This window comes from Aulostomus chinensis, chromosome 3 (assembly GCF_037954235.1).
Source record: "Aulostomus chinensis isolate RoL2024-O1b breed Wild chromosome 3, RoL_Achi_v1.0, whole genome shotgun sequence".
In the NCBI taxonomy this organism is placed as follows: domain Eukaryota; kingdom Metazoa; phylum Chordata; class Actinopteri; order Syngnathiformes; family Aulostomidae; genus Aulostomus; species Aulostomus chinensis.
The window spans coordinates 21,725,223-21,749,890 of record NC_141322.1 but is presented as its reverse complement, the minus strand read 5'-3'; the positions used below and the strand labels follow the sequence as shown (position 1 = coordinate 21,749,890).

Sequence of the window (24,668 nt, the reverse complement as noted above, 5' to 3'; positions counted from 1 at the left end):
TTTACAGTGAAAAGTTGAGAGTAATCATCCCTTATTTCCGGCCTTCCATTCGCCCCCCCCCCCCCCCCCATGCACACACTCACACACCCTGTCGTGGGCGTGATGCAGTGGTCCTTGTGACAAGCTGCATGAACAGAATGAGTGTGTGTGAATGATGTGGTACCAGTACTACAAAATCTGACGACACATTTGACTATGTTACAGATGTGTTCATGTAGTAGATTTTTGAATCCTCGCGTCATTGATTTCTTCCACATGTCAGCACTGACTGGTTCTCTGCTGTACTGCTTCTCCTAAAAGTCCCTGTATTTGCGCAGGTCCAAAGGAATGTTATTTTGGGTGGTGAGCTGGTCCAGACCACAGTGTTGTGAGGGGGAGGGCAGGGAAAGTAAGAGGAAATGGGTGTTGTGAACTCCTCCTATATCTCTGCACATTCTTCCTCTCAACTCTTTGCCCAAAGTTTGGGTGCTAAAGATACAGCGAGAAGGAAGAAAGCATCAAGAAGTGACGGGAAGTTTACAGACTCCGAGGTACCGAAGTGAACGGGTAGGAGCAAAACATTTTTAGAGATGTGTGAGAAAATGGAGTGTCTGGAATGTATGTGACTCATAGAGTTTATTAGATGCATGCAGAAATTATGCAATGACGTCCTTTAATACGACGAGGAGTCTCTGAGTCCATTGCGACGATTGCGATCGTCACATCAGTTCAGTCTGCACCAGGTTTCTAAAACTGACATAAACCAGATGTAGGAGAAGGTAATAAACACATGCAGCTCAGAATTCTCCTTAACAGCAAGTGGTTTCCGTCTTTGGACAGATCAGAGTGAGAGGGACGCACACGGTGTGGGGGAACTGCTCGTCACTCATTACTGCTTAGTTTCTTACAGATGTAGAAAAGGGAGTTTAATTCATGCGCCTACATTTGAAGATGAATTATTTATCACGTTAAATCTGGCATCGCTTTTTCTGTCCGGCCACACAAACACATATAATGGACTGAAAGTTTAGGCAATGAGATGCATGATAATGTATTTTATTTATACATTCCACAGTTTATAATAGTCATCATTTTTGTAGAAAAAAACCCAGAAAAAAATCAATGAACGCTTCAGGAGTATCGTTGTGGTTACTGTATCTTCTCTTTTAAGATTATTGTGATGAGCTGGATCATAAAAGGAAGTCTTACTTAATAAAGTCACTTCCCCTCAGTGACTCACACACGTTTCTGATGGAAACAAGAGAAGATTCGTCATCCCTGGCAACGGCATTGCTACAAGAACAGTTGCCATGGGTGCTTTTTTGATTGTGCTTCATAGTGCAGTTTATTCTTGGGATTTCAGGAAGAAAGACCCAACAGTGGAGCAGAGCGTTTCCAGGTTTTTAGAGGAGATGCTTGTTTACTAAAGGGTTGTGGTGCTGCAACGTAATCCTCAGAGACTGAGGAGCCAAACGGGGTGAAGCCCCTCTGATAAACAGGCCAGAGATTGTCAGGCCAGATGTTAGGGAGCGCGATGACAGTGCTCAAGTTTCCTCGAGAGGCAGACAGACGGTCCACTGTCTAGCTTCTAGAACAGCACAGAAAGAAAGGGAAGCTGTTAAACACTGACAGTGAGGGCAGGGAGTCAGACCTCCATATGGCGATTCACTCCAAACTTACATACCTGAGGACTGAATCTCACTGTTGCTGTTTATCTTTTATGTCGTTAAAATGATTTGACTTAAAGAACAAAAGACCTCTACTGTTTTGAGTGGGGGGAAAGGAGCTAAAGAGATGCCTTTTTTTTTCCTTCAGTGTGGGTTCAGGTAATGAGCAGGTTGTCAACGGTAACGAAAACATTTGTTACTTTGACTTCTTATGATATCTCATTACAGTTCTGATGACATCACTGTTTGTACACAGGATCCCAGGCACTTCGTCATCAAGCAGCCATGGTTTGCCTCCTCATCTCCCTGGTTGTGCTGCATCTGGTCACCTTGGCCATGCTCATCATCGCAACTCTGGAGAAGGTGAGGTAGTGGTAGCTTGTGTTGGTGCTCAGCAGAGGTCACTGTTAAGCTATATGTCATAGAGGGGAAATGAAAACACACACACACACACACACACACATCCGCACTTTTGTACCATTCTGAGTCACTGACATCAGCTCTGTGCATTATTTCTGATGTGACATGACCGTGTAGTAACTTTCCTCCTGCCTACAGTCCTGGTGGATCTGGGATGATACAGAAATCACAGACCTCTGGTATAACTGCTTCCATGATAACGCCACAGAGACCTGGTTGTGTACTGCCACCAGTGAAAGCGGTATTATATTATCATAATTATTATCATTATTATTGTTGTTGTTGTTTACCAAGCTTGCTTGCATGCTCTGCTCTGGTGTCTTGTGTCTTACACCTGCTGCCTGACACTTTCTCAGACTGGCTGCAGTCGGTCCAGGCTCTCATGGTCCTCTCAGTGGTCTTCTCCTCCATCTCCTTCCTGGTGTTCTTGGGTCAGCTGTTCACCATGTCTACAGGAGGTCTCTTCTACCTCACAGGCATCTGTCAGGCCTTTGCAGGTGTTTACATGCTCTCTCCATATTCTATATACAGATAGCACTGGCCTGATAGAACCTTTTTAATGTCATTTCTTTGTCAGATACAGATTTTTTTGTTAGTAAATCAACTGACATTGTACAGAGGCCGTACTGTACTTTTAATAACCTTTGTAATGCTTTAATCTCAAGAAAATGAGTTGATTGTAACCTATTATTGAGAAAATGAGCTTCATCTTATCAGTATGACATAACATCATTGAAAAGGTCATTACAAGCACAGCCATTTCAGCTTCTGTATGACAGACGTGCACATTGACAGGTTTGTTGTCAGCAGTTCTACCAACACTCATAGAGGTCCAGGGTTTTAACAACCTTGTGTCTCATTCACTCATCAAGAAATGCAGGAAAGCATCAAAAGCAACAATGAACTAATTCACTAACTGTTGTCTTGTTTGTGCTGCTGTATTTGAGTTGGTCCTTCACTACCTTGAACATGGGCAGTATTTCCTGGGGATTCCATCTGCAAAGTTGTACTTTCACTAAAAACTACAATCATTAAGTGTTTTTTTTTTAAAATGACCGTTTCAAAAATATGTTCTGTCTTCAGTCGAACAGTGAGCCAAGAAAATAATGTCAGTCTTCTCCTTTAAGAGAAGAAGTTGTTTGACCAAAAAAAAAAAAAAAGGAGTATTCTTATGAATCCCTTACATGCATGATGACCGTTGAACGCTTGTGACTCTTGCAGGTTGCACAGACTTTGCTGCGAGCCTCATCTTCACCTTCCACAGAAAGGAGATCTTAAACGACCCCAGGGATCTGCAGAAAGGACGCTTTGGCTACTGCTTTATCCTGGCATGGTTGTGTGTTCCCCTCCTGCTGATAAGTGGAGTCCTGTATGTCCACCTGCGCAAGAAGAAGTGATCCAAAGACAAACGGAAAAAAAAGAGAGAAAAACTGAAACGTAGCACAGAGCGATACTCTGATCTTTTTTATCACTGCAGGTATCAGGAAACCTGAAAACAAACAACTGAGGCTGAAAAAATTCATACCAGTCTGTTTTCATTGTTAATAGTGTCCAACCTACCATGCAGCATGCTGAGCATCATATCATCATGGTGGTATTTATGCATGTGAGACACTTGTTATATGATGGATGTTGACATAAAAACATTTGCTAATCAGTGCGTATGTTTCTCTCTTGTATATATTTATGTTTACTTCATAAAAACACAATACCCAGCGTGTGTTGTCACTTCTTAAGCAGTGTTATGTGAACACGTGAAGATTATTTTGGGGGTTTTGAAGGCTACTTTCAGAGGATTCAGTCATAAGCATGAATTAACAGGTTGTACATGCAGTGAAGTGCCCAACACCTTCACGCTGCTTAAGTTATACACTCAAAAAAACAACAACAATTTTTTTTTAAAAAATGAAGCGAATACAAACATAATTATTGATTCAGGAATATTCAACTTTATATGCCCCCCAACACGTACTGCATCCATAGATACTGAAATAAAATCAACGCCTGAGTAAATCTACGTAAGCCCTGCTTTGTACTAAGTGGTTAATGTGTGACTGCGCGGGTGTAAACACATACCTTGATGCTGGGGTTGCCAAAGGGTGTGCCTTTTTTTTTTCTATGTAATCGCTCATTGTTCTGTGATATTCATTGTTTATGCCGTAAGTGTGCCAACAATATTTTCTTCAAAGTAGGATATGAATGTAAAAAATCAAGAATTCTTTTTTTAAGTCTGTGATTGCACCTGTAGACATGGTAGATTCGTACCGTGCTCTTCCTGCTGACAAACCTACCTGTCAGGCTGGACCAGTACAAATAGAAAATATGTGAGTGAATGGCCTCTCAAATACAGGACGTGTGGCGACATTTTTCTCCTCACACACCTAAAGGAGTTTGAACCAGACTCAGGAGCCTGGAACTGAACACGCACACTTGAGCAGTGAGTCTCAGAGGAGTCGAGTTGTGACTGTCTGTCAGCTGCACAGAATTTCTGGAATCTGAAACAATCTGAAACAAATGTCAGCAACAAGGAGTGGAAGTGTTTGGAGGAGTGAGATGACATTCAGGGGAGGGGACCCTTGGATACGGCTGTTTCAGAGAGCTTGACTACAGATAAGACACGCTACCCAGGAGGTGAGTTTCACCATGTGCAGACTTTTTTTTTTTTTTAATTGAAGTGGATTTTATACAGATGAGAAAAGCACAGCGATCACTTCTAATCGTTGGTTTATTTCTTTTGTCAACATGAGCTGTGAGACGAGGCTGCTGCAAAACTGCTGCTCTTGGAGTAGAGCTCAGTTACACTCATCCTCAAGCTATCTGATGACTTTCTGGTTGCCGACATGGGAAACACTGTGACTCTTTGCTGGAGGAAGGAAGTCATGAAGTTGGGGAGGTGACATGTGCTGGAATGGTGGTATTCCCACAGTCTGTAGTTGAAACTCTGTGATACTCAGCACTTATTCCTACAAGCACAGCATCTTGCAGTTATGTCGAACTCTCAAGAGCAGAGCCTGGATGAAAATGCAGTGTTCCTGCCAGTGATTCCATCCTCCCCGGAGTTCCTTTACTCTGAGAAGGAGCGCCAAGCTGTGGAGCGACTCCTGAGTGCAGGTCCAGAGGCCTTCTACAGCTCCATCGGCACCGAGTGCTCAGGTTGCTTCCTGTCTCCTGAAGAGGTCAGCCAGATTACCAGCTGGGCTCAGGATTTTCGCCTCAGACAGCCGCAGTTTCAAAGGGAAGAAGAGAATAAAGAAGAACACCACTCAGAGGCAGTGGACTTCTCTTCCACCTACTTTCCGTCCCATTCAGACACACCAGCTCCATGTTTAGAGCTGGGCTGGCCTGAAAAACTCCCATGGCCACGGAAGGGGAGCGTTACAGTCCACACGAGTCCTCCAGCTGAGGGAGAAGCACCCGTCAGAGAGATCATCAGATGGCACTTGCAAAAGGCCTGCAAAGTATGTAAATGATCAACAGATGAAAAAAAAAGTTTTATAATACCAGTGGTATGGTAGTACTTTATCGAAGTACAAATTCAACAGAATGGTACATCGTTTTTCTGACAGTATATTAACTATGTTGGTAAGGTTATGCTAGGTTAGATAATGAGAATCCATCGTGATTTTGCTGTTCCAACCTCTGGTGACTGATGTACTGTAAGTGTTCCATTACTGCCTCAAGGTCAATTATATCACTAATTTCATCTGAATATTAATCAGCAGTATCACCGAAAGTGAAAAATTGATTCTCTCTCTGACTAATTTGTCTAATTACATGGTAGGTGACATTTCCCTTTTTACTGTGCAGGTAATTGCCATTGTAACGGACAAATTAACAGATGGAACGATAATTGGAGATTTACACAATACAGCCTCCCGGGGTGTCCCAGTTTACATCATCCTGAACCAAAGGTCCATGCAGGAGAACTTCACACTCAACAGGCTCGGGCATCCAGTGAGTTACTTCCTGCAAATACACACATTTTTGCGCCAGTTAACTAGAAATAATACAACATAGAATACAGACTCAGTTATGCCAGAGATGCCATTCTAACCAAGATAACCTGAGTCTAACAGGACATCAGTGTTATTAAAAACCTGACACACGGCATATATGCACTTGGGAGAGGTATCTCGTAAACTACACCATGTCTTTTTACTTCAGTATACTTATGTCAGGAATGTCTCTTGTACATTCAGGAGCACATTGTTGCTCTCGTACTGTTGCGAAACTGGTTGCACAACATTCAATGTTGTTTGTGTTTCTTCAAATGGGTGAAAAAGCTGCACGATGTGGAGAGTAACATGGAAAAAAGTCCCGAATGGTGTACCTGAAATATAGGAACACTGACTTCATTCTCTGAACATGAACGTGCCCTCCAGGTTTCATGGTAATGGTGTTTCAATCAGGACGTAAACAGTAGCACGTTAGCCCAACAAACGCTCCGCTCCAACAGCTAAAACTGTGTGTTAAGATGGCTGCAGCCATGGCTTACTAGAGCGCTGTTCTCTAACAATGTATGCTGGTGATTACATGATGATATACTGACTTTCCCTCTTTGGATTTTGGCTTGATGATGATTAACATGAACAACAACCTCAGTCCGCAGGTGTTATTTCAGGTAATTTTTATCCAAAAACCCATTCAATAATCCCGCTGATCAACATTACTGACTTATTAGCGCGTTTCGAGACTCGTTACTGCACCTACACAGTATGCAAGAAACAATGCACGCTGTGTGCAGAGTATGTTAGAAACATAGCCCCCCAGGAATGACCCCGATTTAACCTGCTGAACATCAGCGTTGTCACTGCTGGCGTGTTAGTATTCACTAGTAACACTACAGCTCATCTACATCCACAAGTATGTCCACTTCCATCCTGAGCTGAGCTTTTTATGCGATCTGCAGAACATTGTGGTTCGCGTTCTTGGAGGTAAAACCTTCTGTTCAAGGACAGGGAGAATGGTGGCCGGGGAATTAAAAGACAAATTCCTTCTGGTGGATTTAGAGACAGTGATTCATGGCAGCTACAGGTAAGCAGTTACTTCTTTGTTTTGTTGTTGTTGTTGTTTTTTTTGTTTTTTTGTTTACAAAGCTCCGTGAGAGTGATCTAACAGGTTATCCTCACACTCTGCAGCCTCACGTGGAGTGATGCTCATCTGCACCGGCAACTCATCACTGTCCTCAGTGGCTCAATAGTTGACAGTTTTGATAAGGAGTTCAGAATCTTATTCGCTGCTTCATTCCCAGTCCCAGAAGTGTGGAGGGTGGCCGGCACCCACGTGGATGTCACTCATCAGCTAAAAGACTTGACAGATTACAGTTCCCCAAAACGCTTCCCCCTGAAGTATGACATTGCCAACCCTCCTTCCCCCCCAATCAATTCCCCTCTGGACTGGGAAGCCATGGGTGTTATCCAGCGCTTCCCACTCAACCCTCCTGATCAAGAGGAAGACATCGTAGCAAAGGAAACACCCCTACACAACCACATGCTGGCTGATAAAAAGACGCGCGTTACGGACGGTTTTACTCTAAACGGCTATGAGACAAGAGCTACAAGGAGGTACACAACAACCTTAAGTCATTTGAACCAAGCATGCTATCTATAAATTTCAGTTCAACGCAGTGGTTTGGTTTCTTATTTATGTCACTATTAGAACAATTTCAGCTACGTATTTCTTTTTTCAGGACAAGTTTTAACTCTTTTTGGTGTGTTTGACAGGCTGTATGAGAAAACCTCTCCAGTGACACTCAATGTTCCAGATAAATCAAGAGCTTCCAAGTGAGTTTCGTTACAACTTATTTTTACACAATACTTAAGTATAGGTTCTTTTTATGTTGGACATTTCTTCTTGAAATGCGAAGGTAGAATAAACAACATGAAAGTGATACTTCACCCAAAAAGAATTTTGTTTGTCTTTCAGGTGCTCAATGAACATTTTTCTTCAGGCCCCCAAAGACATTTTTCCTCCAGCACTTTCTCTTTTTGAGTCCAGAAAGCAGATTGAGCCAGTAATTTTTATATAACTTGAAGCTAAACTGTACAAAAATGTCAGTTTAAAACCTCTCAAGCGCATCATTTGGTATAATCTTCTTTATCCAGTAGTATGCTCAGTAATCCACCAACATTTTTATCTGAGCTGAAAGCTTATTTTAACACTTTCAGTCTGGCAGTAGTTCATTGTAGCGCAGAGCTACAAGCTAAATACACGTGACTTGTTCTTTCTGCACTCTGAAGTCACAAAGAAGTAATGCAGGGGGGAAAATGTCTTTGTGAGCTCAAGACAGCCATTTGTGTATACTTTGATGGCAAAATACAATTTCTGGCTGGAGAATTGCTTTAATAATGGCCATATTCCTTGTAAGAATGCCAGACTCAGGGCTCTTCCATTGGGTATGCTCCTGACCTACTGAGCAAATATTGGAATGGAGCCATTCTTAATAACAATGTGTACATCTCATCTTTTCCTGCTTGGGAAAATCCAATTCTTTGCCATGAAAAGGGCCTCGTGTTTCTAGTCATGGTTTATGCTCACTCTTTTATGCAATTGTCATTATTTTGACAGCAACGTGCAGAGTTCCCCAACATACTCCCCAACTCCGGAAATAATGAAACTGTAAGAAAAAAAGAAAATAAAGGGATTAGATTTATTAAATGTTTTAAAAAAGACACGCTCAAAAGGAAAATGGTGTTTATTTTTCCCCTCTTGCAGGGTGGAGCGCAAAATAGAAAAAGCCATTTCCAAGCAGCTCTCAGAAGAGGACAGCACCGCTTCAGATGACAGGACAACTATGCCTGATGATAGAGGAGTCGAGTCACAGCAAAATATGATTATACTTTCCTCTACGAAACGAAAATCTGGCTTGAGGATGGAGCCCTCTTTGGTGGAGGAGACCAGCGAGGATAAAACTGGCTCCAGGTTGGAGAACACACCATCCTCTAGAGTAAGTGCCGAGCCTCTGCTGTTACTGTAGAGTTAATACTGATGTGTAGATCATGAGATTGAGGGTTCTGACCCGTTTCTCTTCCCACAGAAGCCTCTAATTTTGAGGGTGCCCCAGCCGGAGAGTTTCAGCTCTCTGAGTGATATTATGAAGAGGATCCATCCTCAGCAGAGTACAGCAGGACAACTCAGGAGAGGATCAAAGTTTGCAATGTCAGAAATGAGCCAGTCCATGTTGGACCTCCGTGTATCCAACACAGATAAAGATCAAGATGAGAAAAGAGTCCCAAGACCGAGGCTCAACATCAGTGTAAGTGTGTACATGTGTTTTGTAAAAACAAAGTTTATATCTCCCAGAGATTTTCCCCTCACTTCTGGAATTCAGTAGATGGAAGATGAAGATGTATAACTGCTAAAATTTCTGCCTCTGGCACTGAACATGGGGGGCTGTTGACAGTTAGATCGGTGAATTTAAATACATTTCCTTTGAAAATGCTGCATTGAAATGCTGTGAGCACACACAGCTGTGGAGGGGGCAGAACTCACTGAGGAGCTGGATGTATACCCCCCCGCCCCCTAACAAAGAACAAGTTGTTTTTTTTATTATGAGAGCGACAGTCAAGGTGATTTTTTTTTATTATTCTAAGAGGAGGAGTAAAACCATTCCCAGACAACTCAAATACAAACACCAAATGCTGAGTCAATGTTTGGTTAGTGAAGCCACAGATTTTGTCCTGCTTGTGGAGTTGAGTTGTCAGCAGATAAGTAAAAACATTTTTCTTTTTTAGGTTTCATTCTTTTACAAGAAAACATTTTAATAGCATTAAAGCATTGATAGACTAACCAGCATGAGTCTATGAATACTGGAGATATTCTGAATGCTGAAATGTCTGAAATAGACACATGCAAGTAGTTTGATGTTGATCTCTGCTTCCTTGGCAGTCTTTTGGCCTGGAATTGACACCTGCTTTCACCCTGATGAGGAAGAGGAACGACGAAATAAAGTCTTCATTGTATAGAACTCCTAAAACCTTTCTTCCCAGGGACAGGCCTCGTAGCTCCAGTTATGCCCTTAATACAAACTGGAGGTCTATCAAAGAAAATAAAGACGAAGAGGAGTAAAGAATGAATAATGGATGAGAAATAGAATCTGTAACAACATCCTCTGTAACTGAAGGAAGGCAGCTGCCAGCAGTGGATTGTTATGACAACTGCAGTGTTAATGACCCCAACTACCAGATACATGCTGTGACCTGGAGAGAAATGGATGCACATCAGTTTTACATGTTATATGTCTCTCTGAATTTGATGATTACTGTGTATTGTTTACATTGAATCTTTTGGACATGTTCAAATGAATTAAAACTATTCTGTTGACGCCATTCATTATCAGTAGGGATTTATTTAAATATCATGAAGAAATGAATTTAATATCCATAAATATCAGAGAAAATTTTAATACCTCTGTTGCCAGCTGGCTACAAGAAGCCAAATTTATGGAGCTAGTTTCCTTTTCTAGTTAAAATTGGTATCGTTGATGCAAAAAATACTTTGATTTTTTTTAAATATTGGTATAAATGTCATTAATAGGTGCACTTTTATCTTCTTCTGTCCTTGTACTAAGCATATATTGTGTTTGTGACCAATAAATCCATACATCCATTCATTTCTACGCTGCTTATCCGTTGGGGGTGGGGGGTGGAGCCTATCCCAGCTGACATTGGGCGAGAAGGCGGGGTTCACCCTAGACGGGTTACCAGTCTTCGCAGAACCATTAGAGGTTCAGTACCTTGCTCAAGGATGCTTGGATATGGCAACCGGGGGAAGTGAGGATCGAACAAGCGACCCTTTGGTTTCCAGTCTTCGTCTGAGCCATGCCGCCCATGTAACCGAGGAAGTCCACGTTTAATCACCAAAACGTTGAAGCTTTACCCTCCTGTACAGCAGATGGCGCCATTAGTGTCCTATGTTGCTTTGTGAGCCGCCATTTAAATCGAAGAAGGCAGCCATCACATGGGGACGTCTGGAAATGTGTTTTAACTGACGGATTTAAGCACCGCTAACAACACTAAACTTGTATAAACAGATTTCGTCTTTCAAGCTAATTTTGTTCGCGTCCTAAAATGGCGCGAGGGAAGAGGTGAGTTAGCTGTTTAGCTAAAACCAGCGTGTGTTGTGCATGGCTCAGTCGTGAATGCTACAGTAAGCATGTCCCCACAGTAGCGCTGAGTTTTCTCGATTTTACGAGAATGTCTGCGAAGTTTGTCAACGTATCCTTTTCTCATTCATGAAATTCTTTTTCACAACCAGCAGCGAAATGCTGGGAGACGTTAAGCTGTACTGCAATGCAACAAAAATCCTTATACTGGAGAAGAGAGTTGAAAAAAATACCCTCTGTCTCTGTCTCTGTATACTCAGGGGTAAACAAGTCCAGAGGCCAAACAAAGCAGAGAGGTTTGATGAAGACGACCCTGAAGCCTACAGGGGGATGCCTGTCCCTGATAAGGTGAGACAGAGAGAGAGAGAGCTCAGCTTCAGTTCTGCTTACCTGACTAAGGTTTACAACCCTACAAGAAGAGCATGTTTCAGTTAGGCTGTGTGCCAGAACCCACTAGCTGATAGCAACAATCCACGTGTAAGTCTGTCAGTTTTAGGGTCCGGTTGAGCTCCTCTCTACCCTTGGAGCGTCTGTAAGTGTTGAAATCTGAAAATGGAAACTTATAAGCCTGGCTTTAAACTAAAATGATCTATTGTCTCTCTTTTCTATTAAAAGGTAGTGTTTTTCATTGTTTAGTATTGCTTATATTTAACCTGGTAATTATTATTCATATTAGTAGTAAAAAACTGCAGTATTTTATCACCTCACTTTTAGATTTATTATATATTTTTAATATGTTTTATTTATTTAAACTAGTATTGATTTCAGTCTATTTTGCCTCTAATAGTGTTGGAGCTGTTAAGTTTTTCCATTAAGGCTTGGACAATGAACTTGAAATTTTATCACTGTTCTTCATTTTATCTGATATTGTTTAGTTCAGTTTATTGCACATGATGAAAAATTCTATGATTACAAAAACCCATATTATGTACAGCACATATTAATTAGGAAGTAACAAAATCAACTTAAAAGAAAAAAAAAAAGACAGGTGCACGAGCGCCCAATAGAGCAGATTATGAAATCAGATGTAATGACCTATCTTTATGAGAGCCCAAGCGAAAAAGATTGACACTTTATCCCACAGAATGAAAAATAAACTGACCTTTTCCTGTCCAATCATTGTTTGTATCGGTACCGCTCATAAAACTTTCTTAAAAATCTAGTAACACACCCAATATATCAAGGGATGTGGTGTCCTAGAGGCAAGCGTTGTGGTCCCTGACGGAAAATAATTTCACCTTTTGTTAAATCTTTTATTTTCTTAAAGTGAACTAGATGTTTGTCAGGGCTGGGATGTGTATTTGGGGTGTTGCTGGTATTTGGAACACTTCTCATTTCTTCCCTTCAGAAATCTGCACAGTACACGAAGGACAAAATTGACGAGTTTCACGATGAGAAGATTGCAGTAAGTTTGCATCCTCTCAGCTTTAAAAAAAAAAAAAAAGCATTTTGCTGTTGTTTCAAAACTTCTAAGGTGCTTGTTTTGTTTTTATCAACGCAGAAACTTCTCGCTAGTGGCGTTCAAATGGACAGTGACGAGGACGACCTGGATGACGAGGTGTGATGCCACTTGTTGAGCTTGCTCGACTTTACCCCCAGAAAATAGATGTTGTTCAACAATGAAATAATATTCATTTAAATTTTGCAGGAGGAAGTGATGGCTTTGGATGATTTTGAGTCAGACGAGGAGGAAGATGATGTGGTGGAGGAGGAGGAGGAGGAGGGGACAGACATGGAGAGTGATCTAGAGGGGAAGAGGGATGAAGGTGAAGTGTCGGGTTTTGCTCTGAGTTAATTTCCTGTCAGACCAGCCGGTTTAACTGCGTTTGTGTTGTCCTTTGTAGATCTCCCCGATGAAATGGCGTGGGGCACCAAGAAGAAGGCCTTCTATGACACAGACTATGTGGCCACAAGTAAGCATTTGTCAGTCACGACAGCAGTGCTATCGAGGGAATTTGTAATCTTCTTGTTGGTGCGGCTAATGCTTGATTGTGCTCATGTGTGCTATGATAGAAGGGAAAACCCAGGAGGAGCTGGAAGCAGAGGAACAAGAGGAGGAAAAAGAAGCTAAAAATATCCAAAAACGTTTGGCTGAAAATCTCAGCGAAGAGGATTATGATCTGAACTTCTTTCAGGTACTCTTTTAAATTCTCCCCAACACACCCGCAGCAATGATTCAGTCTTTTGTATTTTCTGATTCTCTTTCATTTCAATGTCCAAATGAAGGACTTTGCTGCTGAGGAGAAGGATGAAAAGAAGCCTGCAGAAAAGGAGGAGACAATTGTGAAAGACCTGAAACAGATGTCCCAGAAGGAGAGAATGAAACTTTTGAAGAAGGAATCACCAGAGTTGCTTGAACTTATTCAGGACTTCAAGTCAAAGGTGAAAAACACACAAACACACACACACACACACACACACACACACACAGCTTCACACTTAAAAAGAACTTTTTTTTAAGACGAAAAAAGCTAATGTGTGACGTGTGCAGCTTACAGAAATGAAGGATGAGCTGCAGCCCCTGGTGCAGATGGTCGAGGATGGAAAGATCCCCCCAGGAAAGGTGATCATGCTTGGCTTTGTTATTTAGCTTTGTTTTTGTCAGTAGAAGTTGAATTTTAAAGATTTGTAAACACTTTCAGACACAATTACTGCAGCAGATACATTTGCTATTAAAAATGTCCTTGCTGATGCTACGTATATAGCAGCGAGTGTATTTTGACTATCTAAATAACTTTTATCCTGTTTGCCAAAGGGTGCTGACTACCTTAAGACAAAACAGCAGCTGTATCTCAAGTAAGGTTTTATTCAGTTGATCAATTATGCTGAAATTTTGGTGGTTAGACTAATCGGTCGTTTATAACTGAGACAGTTGTTGTTTCCTGCTCCAGCTACTGTACAAACATCAGTTTCTACTTGGTGCTGAAAGCCAAACGAATCCCTGCTCACAGCCATCCTGTGATTGAGAGACTGCTCACCTACAGAAATGTAAGTCCTCATGTTTTCATCCAGGAATGAGTTATGTCTTTATTCCATCTTACAGCAGCAGCATTATTTGTGTAAGACATCAATATTTACTTACTGTCTGCAGCTCATCAATGAACTAGCAGCAGTAGACACCAGGCTCGCACCGCAGTTTCGCAAGCTTCTATCTGGTGAGGAGAAAGTCACCAGCAGCAGACCAGCAGTGGGGAAGAAGACTGGAGTCGCCAGTAACAAGGGGAAGGTGAGAGATTTTGGTGCTTTTCCCAGACCCTTCTATTCACAGACCTGAAGGGTTTCCTCAGTTTGAATGTGCTAATGAACGTGTGGTGGATGCAGGACGCAGCTGAACCAGTGGCGGGGATGGAGGAAGATTCAGATTCTGATCTGGATGAGAAAGCGGCTTTACGTTTCTACAGAGAAATGGAGGAGAGGTTGAAATTGAAGAGGAAGACCAAAGACCTCGAAACCGAAGGGTGAGCATGATTCAAACCCTCACAGCGGTTTGACCAAAATTCACGGGAGACCTAACAAATTGTTCATTTATTGCAGGTTTGAGGAGGATGAAGATGGGGAAGAGCAGGATCCTGAAGCCAAGAGAGGCATCACTTACCAGGTACTGAGATGCAAAGAAGTACTTCTTCGTGTCATTTATCTGGCTTCCAAGATTGCCACCTACTGGAGGGTCTGAGTAGTAGTCATGGGATACATAAAATATGGATCACTTGTTTACAGGATTTGGGATCGTTTCCCCTTAAATCCCCACCCCCACCTCTACCTCCTGAACATTTCCTCCCCAACTTGTCTGTGCTGTGAATATTCTGAGCTTGCCAGAGACTTCTAGATACATCTTTCAAAAATGTATTATGCCCATTCAAGCTGTTTCTCCCACTGTACCATGCATTTCATGTGTAACTCAACCTTTTCTGAACTTTAGTCCTAATTATGTGGCTCTTCAACTCCACAGATGGCTAAGAACAAAGGGCTCACGCCAAAGAGGAAGAAGATTGACCGTAATCCTCGAGTCAAGCACAGAGAAAAGTTCAGACGGGCCAAGATCCGCAGAAAGGGACAGGTTGGTACTCTAAGACTCCCTGGGATTGTCTGCAACTGCTTGTGTTTCATAATCACATGACCAACTGCCCTTCTTCACCAGGTCCGTGAGGTTCGGCGGGAGGAGACGAGATACAGCGGAGAGTTGTCCGGGATTCGCGCCGGAGTCAAGAAAAGCGTCAAACTTAAATAACCGAGAAAGAACCAGACCAGCGGGCTGGAGTCTTGACACAGTGTTTATTACACAGTTGGCGACTACAGTAGTAAAGATCACTGAATTATCAGTCATTGTTGAATTGCTCACATTTCTGATGATTATTGAATAAATGTTTTTAAAAACTTCCATGATGTTGTATATCGTCCATGTACAGAGACACATAGAGCTTTAGAGGAAGAAGAGAAGGCATAGTTATGTAACAGGGAGTATACAGTAAAACAGATGCAACAGTGATCGGCATCATCAAACATCTGCTGGATTATCGTCAGCCCAGCTGTTGGGCGATGAACTGGGCGTGTGCTGATGTAAGGTTGTTCACGATCCTCTCCTCGATCTCCACCTCTTTCTTCACGTCATCCTCCGTGAGGACCAGCTCATCCTGAGTGTCACGAGTCACCACCATCACGTAACCCCGCCTCGAGTCTAGTACGTTGGCTACAACCACCTGGTGCCTATAGGCGTCCAGAGCCCGTCGAGCCTTGTCCAACAGGATGCTGGCGTCTGTCTCCAGTTTGAAGGATATGACAAATGCCTGAGGAGCCCAGTCCTTCACCAGAGGAGACAGGATTTTGGGAACCATCTTCATGCTGAGCTGGAGAGCAAAAGGTAATACATTTTGTTGTTTTTAAGTGCTATATAATGTAACATACAAGACAGAAAAAATAACACTGTTAAAAAGAGGTATTACTGTACTTTAAAGACATTGGAACATTAAGAGCTCAAACTCTGCAACTGTCTAAGAGGAATAATAAACAGATGTTCCTTTGTGCCTCTGATACGAAAGCTGATCTGGGAATATGGAAGCTGGAGGAAACTGGTCCTAACATGAACAAATACTGTCATTACTGAAGACTTCTCTGTCTGAACAGTGTTGGAACATGGCACTCACTTGAAGAGGTCCATTGGAAGACTGGATTTTGTGTTCAGGCATTTCAGATGCTGGGATGTAAAAATCAGACACTGCTGCAGCCAAGTAGAACATGGCCTTGGATCCTAAGAGCAGGACAAACAGGCTGTGAGCAAAAAAAACCCACACAAAATAAAAACACAAAGATTCACAACATTTGCAAGTGCAAGGCATCATTTTTGAACCTATTCCGCTGAGTGCCTGAGCTGCTGCTTTGAGGAGATGCAGATAATCTGACAGAGTGTTGAACTCAACGGGGAGGAGAAGTCTGCCTTCTTTTACTTCCTGGTACCGCTTCAGTGCCTTGGCAACGTTGGGAAGCACCTGCTGGTTAACCACCACTTCACCAGATTCTCTGTCTCCTGTGAACTGCAGGACATCCAGCATGTTTATTGTTGAGAACATGCGAGTGTAGGGGTAGAGGGAGCGGTGCCTGTGTAGAAAAATGACAGCATAACCGGAGTTCATGAAATACTCGGCTGAGGACGCTCCTCTCCTGCCACTGCTGAAATTATCAAGGAATCGAACAGTGCGTGACTCCAGGGGAACTTTGGTGCCTCCTGATGTGATGAGGACCACTCGGCGACCTTCCGCCACATGACGCTCTGCAAAGGCAGCCATTTTCTCCTTGACCTCCTCTACATGGGAAGGAACTGCAAATTCTTCTGCTAATTTCCCATCAATGGAAGATATTCTTGGTTCTGCCATCACCTGGGGAGAGTGACAGCGACAGCTTTACTTCAGCATTAATGAAGGACAAAGGACAGTGTGTTTCCAGAGTGACAGGTTGGTGTGTTGAGGGTCTGAAAGGATGCGTCTTAAGTTTAAAAAAGAAAACCCTGACAAAGTCACGAGGTATTTTATGTGGGATGCAATTCATTTCTCATTGAAATCACTGAAAGATTTTGCTTTTAGGTTGTATATTCACTTAATTACTGACCTTTACAGTGGTATAAAGCACTTTATTGTATGCAGTCTGAGTTTTTTTTATAGTTTACTTGTATCAAATCTATTTATTGCTTTGATGGACTTTGTATTTTTGCCTGACATTTTATAATTCTTATTTTTATACTAAATTTAAACAATCTGTAATTCCTGAATCCTGTGTGGAGTACGCTTTTGATCTACACATCAGTCAACAGAAAATGATCCAACACACCAGATTGAATTATGGGAAGTGTATTATTTTTTTGCCCTTCGGCCTTTACTCAGTAGAATGACAAATGATCCATTAAAATACCAAGAACAGCATCAAATACAAACTACTGTTACATTTAGGGAAGTTAACAATCTAAGATACATGTAGTTTAATACAGCAGATTTGTCAATAATGTGTTGAATACATCAACAATGATAACCCCAAAACAAAGCCCCCCCCCCCCCCCCCTAAAAAAAGGGACCTTTTCTAATAAGAGGACGTTGACTAACTTTATATTACCTTACTCGTCTTGCAGGGTTCTGTTTCTCGGGGAGGGTATAAACTTTCACTTTCACCGGTGACTTCTAGATTACAGGAAACCCAGACTCCTCAGATCAGTTTACCAATGACATAAAACATCAATACGTCCTGACTGAGAGGTTACGGTAATCTAAATGTGAAGTTAGAAGACCAGCGCAAGTGAGACAGTCTGTGCACTTTCGCAAAAATATACATGTAAGCTAAGTTAAATGTTGCTCGTTAGCAATTTGCCAGTCTGACAATGACATGAATTACACATCAACAGCGACAAAACAATATATTTTTAACATAGTAGTTAATGTACCAAAACTGCAGAAAAGTCCTACTTTATATTCCGAATGTCCAGACAGCGTTGTCAGTCAGTAACAGCTTGACAACTTCTGCACTTCCTGAAAGCAGCGGGCTTCTTCTGTCGTTTTCCTCACACGAGAAAGCCGTTGGCGCAACTAGTGGCCATAAGCGGTATTACCAGAGTTTCCAATGGCATTTCTGAGTCAAGTGGGGAGGCAGTCGTGCGTCAGTTACTTTCTCACTTTCGTATGAACTGCCGTACTTTATGAAACATGACGATCATCATACAGATTCAAATAGGTCACAGGGGAAATTTCAGTGACTGGTGAATGTCTGGACTCTCCCCTGTGACTCAACATGGTGTCTTGAGAGAAAAAAAAAACAAACAAACAAAAAAAATCTGCATGATTTTTTTTTTATTAACCTAATCTGGAGTATTCTGTGAAATCCGTCCAAGCTGTATGTAGCAGAATGATTTCTGGACATGACCTCAATGGTGTTGGTTTGATTGGGACATGATGCTCTCTTTCACTCTGATCAGCCAAATTTCAATTTGTGTCAAACATCCATTTTTGATGAGTCATACATTTGTAAACATGTTACTACCTTGAATGAAGCGAGGGTTTAAACACTTAATTTCAATTCAGATTTTGGTAATATTTTAAAATAAGGGAATATTAATAATAATAGTAAAAGGTTACCTTTCTGGGGGGGGGGGGGGGGGGGACTTTACTGTGGCAAAAATCGAATGGACCTCATTTTTGCTTGTCATTTAACTATTTCTCTTTTTCAGTCCTCACGAGGAACCAAGAAGGGGCGCTGTTGCACTGCTCAATAGACCGTCACTGTCAGTCACAGCTCTCCAAGCTGTTGCGTGCTGGTTGACCAGATCAGTTCCCCTCATTGTCTCGGATAATATGTTAAGGTATACGAAGAAGAAATAACTCACCTAAAGTAAATCTAAGTAGTAGATGGAAAAGCTGCTTCAGGATTTATTAAATGCACATGGTAAGAGTATATTAAGTAAGCACATACAAATATATGGCAGAGAATCCAAATTAAAACAAAGACTGAACATCATACAGGAGAAGTTACAAGCCAAAATGACTTGTTAAGAAAAAGCCACATATTTTAATACCACCTTTCATCCTTAAAAGACAAGGAGATTTGAAGAAAAAAAAGCTTTTGACATTAAAATTTCATGACTCACCGACTGAACACAATTGATAGAAATGTACAATTTATCCTCACTAAAGAGCCAGTTCAGAAATGGTCTGAGTAATCATGGTGGACTGTAATGATGGATGTAAGTTCGTGCAGAGTTGTGGTCCTCCGGCTTCAATGTCAGATCAGTCAGGACTGAAAATTTCAAATTGTTTACAATTGTTATTAAAGATGAATTAAAGAAATTAAATTAATCAAAGTTAGTGTTTTCTGTGGACTAAAATTTTAGAATATATCAAATTTATGCAATAATCAAATGAATACACTGCAGGAATATGTGATGTTCCTTTTAAGGCTGCACTGAATATTAGTCATTTTTCTATTGCAGGCCTTTTCCTCGACGCTGATATTTAATCTCATCTTTTTTTATTGGCCGTTGCAGTAACTGGAGATAGAGTCCTAAAAGGGTAAAATGGTTTGGTAAAAATCATACAGACATATATTGATATCTATGTGCCATTTTCTACCACTCATCTGGGACCAGGAGACGGTGGTGGCAGGCTGAGGAAGATAACCTCAAATGTCCCTCTTCCCATCATCACACTCCTGCTCCTCCTGGGCCACCCTGAGGTGCTCCCAGGCCAGATGAAGTATGCAATACCTTCAGATTTTTCTGGGTCTGCTACAGGGATTCCAGCCAGTTTAAAGATCATAATAATATATTTTGTCAGGTGGGCATGTGGTACAGTTATGACATCCTCAGACTACTGAGTATAAGGAATACACACAAATATTTCACACTTAGTAAGTAGATATCGTTTTAAAGGTTAGGACACACATTTTTGAGAAATTGCATTTAGAAACGGCAACAAAAATATCAATAATACCATCGAGCAATTCAGTGTCACAATATTGCAATGCAATTCTGTTGCAGGGCCATGTTACCGGATTGCAAGTGAATAGGTAGTGTATGAGAACTAGACAGGATTACTTGTAGGGACGTACTTTGTTAAAGCTGTCCATTTCATTTCAACAGTTGTGTGTGTAACAAGTTGCATAATATCTTTTTGATACATTCTGTCTCTAGTCGGCTTACAGTCAATGGCAGTAAATATTCTAGGTGCTAAAACCTAAGAATATTTTAAAAACTTGGAACCTACTGTGACATTTCACGGTCCATAACTCATTGTATCACCATGTATGCCTGTACTAGAGTCCAAGCTATACAGGTGGAAAAATCAATGAATGCATGAAGGAAAGAAAGAAAGAAAGAAAGAATCAATCAAATATATTTTGACTGACATATCAATATAGGGATTTTCCAATGATCCCCAAGATTTGGCAAATGAACACTTACAACAAAGATATCTTATGGAGGAAGAGACTTTAACCTATATCATCCAAAATGGTGGATATCATCTCAATGCACCAAACACTTATGTCACTTCACATATTTTAATGATGGCCTGACTGACACGGAATTCTCGGGGCTTATGCAGGTATTACTATTAGGGATTATAAAACTGGTATATCAGTCTACTTTTTTTTTTTTGCAATGACCACACAAATATAATTATCTCATTTTTTTGATGGAGATATACAACGGAGTCAGGATATGTCACAATTCAAAAATTACAATGCTGAAAAATTGAAAGTCACAGAACATGTAATATTTTAAAATTACTCCAAGCATCTCTTTTTCTGATTTATATTCAATGAAATGGAAAAATAATAATATCAGCACATATGGAACATCATATGTGCTGATATTTATCTATGATCGGGCAATACCATATGATGTTATTGGCCACATGAGTATATCGTCTGGCTCTTGCCTGTAGTTTCCTTATCCAACACTCCTCATTTTATTTCTTGGATGTATTTAAATATAAAATTTGTATATTTTAACACAGCATCTTCTTCTTGTACATGGAAGGGGTTTTACCATGGCAAAATAAATTATAAATGATCAATAAATCATCAAGTCATATTTGAAAGATCAATTATTACTTTTATTCTGTAGTGGGACTAGTATCTTATTAACTCTTTACTTTATTATAATAATCAGTAATAGATGACTTGTACCCTACATAGACATGCAGTTTTCAATTGTTTACTACTAACAACAGCTTAATATTTTGTATTATATTAATGCCTTATTACTAAGCAAAGAGATTAAACACAGTAATAGGCTTTTTGGTCACGCAACAAAAATTTCCTCTTACAACTTACCTGGAAATTGATAATACTAAAGAGAACATAAGTAGACCTATAACATTAGGTTACTTATCAAATACTTGTAGAGCCCCATTTTTCACTATAAATTCTAAAACCCTTCCCTCACTAAGGGTGACTTACCAGAAAGTACTTATGCTCTCTTTGACTACCTTAAACCTTTTGATTTATCTTAGTTCATCATACCTTTGTGTTTATCTTACTCCGCTAGAAGGCACCTCGGGTTACAGGCAGTGACAAGACTGATTTATAGCCTACACACGTCCATGTGTGGGTACACACGCGTCTGTCTTCACCGCGGACTGGTCCCTTTCACCGCGCGCTAGTTTCTGTGGCGGCAGGGGTGGCGAGAGAACAAGAAAAAAAAACCTTCATGTGCACCGTCGAATGTGAAAGTAGTTCCGGGCACAATCGGGGAGAGTCCCGGATGTTGGCTCGGTCGCTGAGAGAAAGGCGAACGCGAGAAGGGGGAGAGAAGCTGTGAAGGGACGCCACGGCACCACAGGCACACCGGCGAAGCTACGGTGGGTCTTTGCACAGGACAATAAACGTCAGGAGCACAGGACATTCTCCCCGAGGGTCTCTGATAGCAGTAGAAGAGGAGGTGGAAGGAAGGGGAGGGGGCAGTTACTCTGAAACTACCGTGAGGATTACAGAGAGCCACCGTCACAGCAGCTTTCTCTCAGAGTAAGTGAGCTACACGGGCATGGAAGTTGAACTAAGGCCCAAGAAATGGACGACTTTAACGGGGAAGTGAGCTGCACTGAAGTTCTGGGGATTGAGCCCGGTAAACAGGCCCTGACATAGAGCTTTCCGCTGGCTGTGGCGGGCGTGTGGGGACACCTTTTCCCTCTGAGAGCCAGTCAGTGTTTCACGATGGTCAGCACCCGGTCGTGTTGCTGTAACTCTCCAAGTTGACAGCTCTTGCGTTAGCCTGCTAGCAACGCCGTGCAACCGGTGACAACTGACAGGGCAACTTTGACAGCTAGCTAGCCAGTTTTGGTAGACTGCTAACTTTAGCAGAGCGTTGTCAGTGCTCTGCTGGGCCAGGACGAGGTGTGTTTGGGATTTCCTGTCATTACTGAGCCAACTCAGCCTTCTAACAGCTATGGTTAGCTAGCTGTTTGGTGTGTGAGACGCTGAAGTGTCTGCCTAGTGTCATTTGGCTTTCCTGCATTCTCTGGTGGTATCTGACTCACAGCTGTTGCAGCGTGTTTTCTCGTCTGTCAATCGCCTTTTTTTGGTCAGACTGTGTTAGTGCATTGTTTAAAAAAATGATGACATAAATGTGCAACTAGCCTAGAAGGCGGCGGAGGTTTTTGCATTTGGCTGGAGACGCAACAAGTGCAAAACACGTCTCAGGTGAATTTAATGCAGCTGTGTTTGATCCCGCGGCTGTGTTTTGCCCCTGGTGGTGGTACCCTTGTGAGCCCGGTTATGGCACAAACCGTGCTGCAGCTTGATATTTAGTCCTGTGTGCAGCCTCGACATGAATAGGGCACGCTTCTGTCGTCTTTGACGTCCCCACAGTTGTTGTGTGAGGGCAGGCACTTATTAGTTAATGCTACTACTTTTAACAGCTGTGGCATTTGCGTGCGCCTCCACGCAAAAAGGTGTCCTTGTTTTATCCTAAAGGTTTTTGTTGTACAACGGATGACTGAACTCGTAATGTTCCCACGATTAACTCGTGCAAGTTTTATCAATGAAGTCAGCATGTTATTTTAATGATAGGCGTGGAAATTGGTGCTAATTATTAACACACAAGGGCTGTGAATTATGACCAAAATCTCATATAGGTAATCTCATATTTTGATGGGGCACATTTTCTGAAATTTTAATTAAGAAATTATTCAAGTAAAATCATACAATGGGACAGCCTGATTCTTTTTATGTTTCAAATAGAATTTTCAACAAATGAAAATATCTACTCATTCTGATTGTTTATTTTTTTCCCCTTTTCTAACTTTTGGGCACATTTTCATTCATATAGAGAAAATAGACAACACTTTTAAACTACATTTGCAAACAAAATCAATCATAACCCTAAAATGTAAATATCCTTGAAAACATTCAAACCAAATATAGGTATTGTTGTCATGTGGTACCTTCTTCCACTACTCTGGCTTGTGAAGTGTTTCAGGCTTGGCAGTAAACCTCCGTTTGTCAACGTGTGAATCATGGCCAGGCCTTTGCAGATGTAAGCAGACGGTATTTCCTTCTCTTCCCATTTTTGATCCTATTCCCGTCTTTGTGATTCTCTACCATACAGTGCTCTGCAAAAAGAAAGCTGCTTGCAATGTCTGAGTCTGAGCTTTCTTCTGACCACGTAACAGTATTTCTATGGCTCTCATAGGCAAACTCTTCATACTGTTTGACGTGATTCTTGTGGCTGTGGAAAGAGGTTTACAGTGTTGTGGGGACCGGTCTGTGGCAATGGTACATAAAGTGAATACATTGCCAAGTTCATTCTAGTTTTCTGGTCAGAATTTTAAAGACAAAACCACATCTGTATTAAAGAAAGGTGCGAGTTTGATGGTTTGAGTTTGGCTGCTTTTTTCCTGATGTCTATGCTGCAGAGCTTGTAGGCTGGATGATAATTATCCTCATATTGCCCAGCCTTAATATTAATGTGTATTTTGACCCCCCCCCCAAAAAAAACTGCTTAGAAATGTTGTGACAAAAACAAAACATGATACATTTTCTAAACGTCCCAACCTGTCCCACAGCTAGGTCATCACTCAAAAATAAAGGTCAGACATTTGCTTCTTAAGCACACTTCCTTTAAATAGCAGATGTATAGTAAGCTGTCTGGATCGAGGCTATCAGTGCATGTAAGTTTTGATTTTAGTCCAGATTAGAATTTTTTTTTAGCACATATCACACTTCCTGTGATATCATGTTGACACAGAGGCCTGTCTTTGCAATCACAATACAGATAGTTTCAGCATACCGATTTTGACCGATCTGTTACACATCAGATTCCGGTGGAAAGCGTTTGTGTGTTGTGATGTTTTGATTTGTCTTTTAAAAAAAAAATAACCTTGAAGCTCCACTGAAAGCATAAAATGGTTGTGAAGAAAGTATTTAGAGGATTGCCCATCTGTTTATTATCACCGTGACCATTTACATGAATGGTAGGATGTGTCACAGTTTACCGTAATGGTGACTTTAGTGTGTGGGGGTCTGTGTTG

The 24,668-nt window shown here is 41.4% G+C and overlaps 5 protein-coding genes across 12 annotated transcripts in view; 4 read left to right on the top strand and 1 right to left on the bottom strand.

Annotated features, from left to right (window-relative positions):
- Positions 1-153: 153 nt before the first annotated feature.
- On the top strand, positions 154-3,782 carry emp3a (epithelial membrane protein 3a (MAM blood group)). Of its 2 annotated transcripts, none has more exons than XM_086199662.1 (5): positions 154-530; positions 1,903-2,009; positions 2,205-2,307; positions 2,423-2,563; positions 3,288-3,782. In XM_086199662.1, exons 2-5 carry the CDS (start codon positions 1,932-1,934, stop codon positions 3,461-3,463), a joined length of 498 nt encoding a protein of 165 aa, XP_086055788.1. In that variant the 5' UTR covers positions 154-530; positions 1,903-1,931; the 3' UTR covers positions 3,464-3,782. The 2 variants fall into 2 exon arrangements, with proteins under 2 accessions (XP_086055788.1, XP_086055787.1); XM_086199661.1 differs by having other exon boundaries at positions 158-546.
- A 638-nt stretch (positions 3,783-4,420) lies between these two features.
- Positions 4,421-10,671, top strand: sack1e (scaffolding CK1 anchoring protein E). 2 transcript variants are annotated; one of them, XM_086200814.1, is made up of 10 exons: positions 4,423-4,697; positions 4,814-5,524; positions 5,874-6,020; positions 6,976-7,100; positions 7,205-7,630; positions 7,790-7,849; positions 8,634-8,684; positions 8,781-9,012; positions 9,103-9,321; positions 9,954-10,671. In XM_086200814.1, exons 2-10 carry the CDS (start codon positions 5,054-5,056, stop codon positions 10,131-10,133), a joined length of 1,911 nt encoding a protein of 636 aa, XP_086056940.1. In that variant the 5' UTR covers positions 4,423-4,697; positions 4,814-5,053; the 3' UTR covers positions 10,134-10,671. The 2 variants fall into 2 exon arrangements, with proteins under 2 accessions (XP_086056941.1, XP_086056940.1); XM_086200815.1 differs by lacking the exon at positions 8,634-8,684 and having other exon boundaries at positions 4,421-4,697.
- Positions 10,672-10,777: 106 nt separating this feature from the next.
- utp3 (UTP3 small subunit processome component) lies at positions 10,778-15,547 on the top strand. Its single transcript, XM_086200809.1, has 16 exons — positions 10,778-11,151; positions 11,430-11,517; positions 12,518-12,574; positions 12,671-12,727; positions 12,818-12,935; positions 13,014-13,082; positions 13,183-13,304; positions 13,396-13,551; positions 13,661-13,732; positions 13,925-13,965; positions 14,061-14,157; positions 14,261-14,395; positions 14,491-14,627; positions 14,704-14,767; positions 15,119-15,226; positions 15,308-15,547. Exons 1-16 carry the CDS (start codon positions 11,135-11,137, stop codon positions 15,395-15,397), a joined length of 1,428 nt encoding a protein of 475 aa, XP_086056935.1. The 5' UTR covers positions 10,778-11,134; the 3' UTR covers positions 15,398-15,547.
- ppcs (phosphopantothenoylcysteine synthetase) lies at positions 15,430-18,221 on the bottom strand. 4 transcript variants are annotated; one of them, XM_086200810.1, is made up of 5 exons: positions 18,114-18,201; positions 17,767-17,831; positions 16,514-17,039; positions 16,311-16,414; positions 15,430-16,013 (listed from the first exon to the last, which is right to left on the bottom strand). In XM_086200810.1, the coding sequence occupies exons 3-5, from the start codon at positions 17,034-17,036 to the stop codon at positions 15,687-15,689; spliced, it is 954 nt and encodes a 317-aa protein (XP_086056936.1). In that variant the 5' UTR covers positions 17,037-17,039; positions 17,767-17,831; positions 18,114-18,201; the 3' UTR covers positions 15,430-15,686. The 4 variants fall into 4 exon arrangements, with proteins under 4 accessions (XP_086056936.1, XP_086056937.1, XP_086056939.1 ...); XM_086200811.1 differs by having other exon boundaries at positions 18,092-18,172; XM_086200813.1 differs by lacking the exon at positions 17,767-17,831 and having other exon boundaries at positions 18,114-18,221.
- A 3,664-nt stretch (positions 18,222-21,885) lies between these two features.
- Positions 21,886-24,668, top strand: part of foxj3 (forkhead box J3) — an 83,985-nt gene continuing 81,202 nt past the window's right edge. For 2 of the 3 annotated variants that reach the window (XM_086199659.1, XM_086199656.1), the window contains exon 1: positions 21,916-22,164. The gene's annotated coding sequence lies outside the window, so the exon portion shown is untranslated. Of the gene's footprint in view, positions 22,165-24,668 lie in introns of all 3 variants that reach the window. The other variant, XM_086199658.1, reaches the window with a different exon arrangement.

Coding starts and splice junctions, on each gene's coding strand:
- emp3a (XM_086199662.1), top strand. CDS start 1,932: ATGGTTTGCCTCCTCATCTCCCTGGTTGTGCTGCATCTGGTCACCTTG. Junction 2,308..2,422: donor TACTGCCACCAGTGAAAGCG/GTATTATATTAT, acceptor ACACTTTCTCAG/ACTGGCTGCAGTCGGTCCAG. Junction 2,564..3,287: donor CATCTGTCAGGCCTTTGCAG/GTGTTTACATGC, acceptor TGACTCTTGCAG/GTTGCACAGACTTTGCTGCG.
- utp3 (XM_086200809.1), top strand. Junction 13,966..14,060: donor AAACAGCAGCTGTATCTCAA/GTAAGGTTTTAT, acceptor TTCCTGCTCCAG/CTACTGTACAAACATCAGTT. Junction 14,768..15,118: donor AGAGAGGCATCACTTACCAG/GTACTGAGATGC, acceptor TCAACTCCACAG/ATGGCTAAGAACAAAGGGCT.
- sack1e (XM_086200814.1), top strand. CDS start 5,054: ATGTCGAACTCTCAAGAGCAGAGCCTGGATGAAAATGCAGTGTTCCTG. Junction 6,021..6,975: donor TCAACAGGCTCGGGCATCCA/GTGAGTTACTTC, acceptor TGCGATCTGCAG/AACATTGTGGTTCGCGTTCT. Junction 7,101..7,204: donor GTGATTCATGGCAGCTACAG/GTAAGCAGTTAC, acceptor CACACTCTGCAG/CCTCACGTGGAGTGATGCTC.
- ppcs (XM_086200813.1), bottom strand. CDS start 17,036: ATGGCAGAACCAAGAATATCTTCCATTGATGGGAAATTAGCAGAAGAA. Junction 16,415..16,513: donor TCAGGCACTCAGCGGAATAG/GTTCAAAAATGA, acceptor TCCTGCTCTTAG/GATCCAAGGCCATGTTCTAC. Junction 16,014..16,310: donor CTTCCAATGGACCTCTTCAA/GTGAGTGCCATG, acceptor TTTGCTCTCCAG/CTCAGCATGAAGATGGTTCC.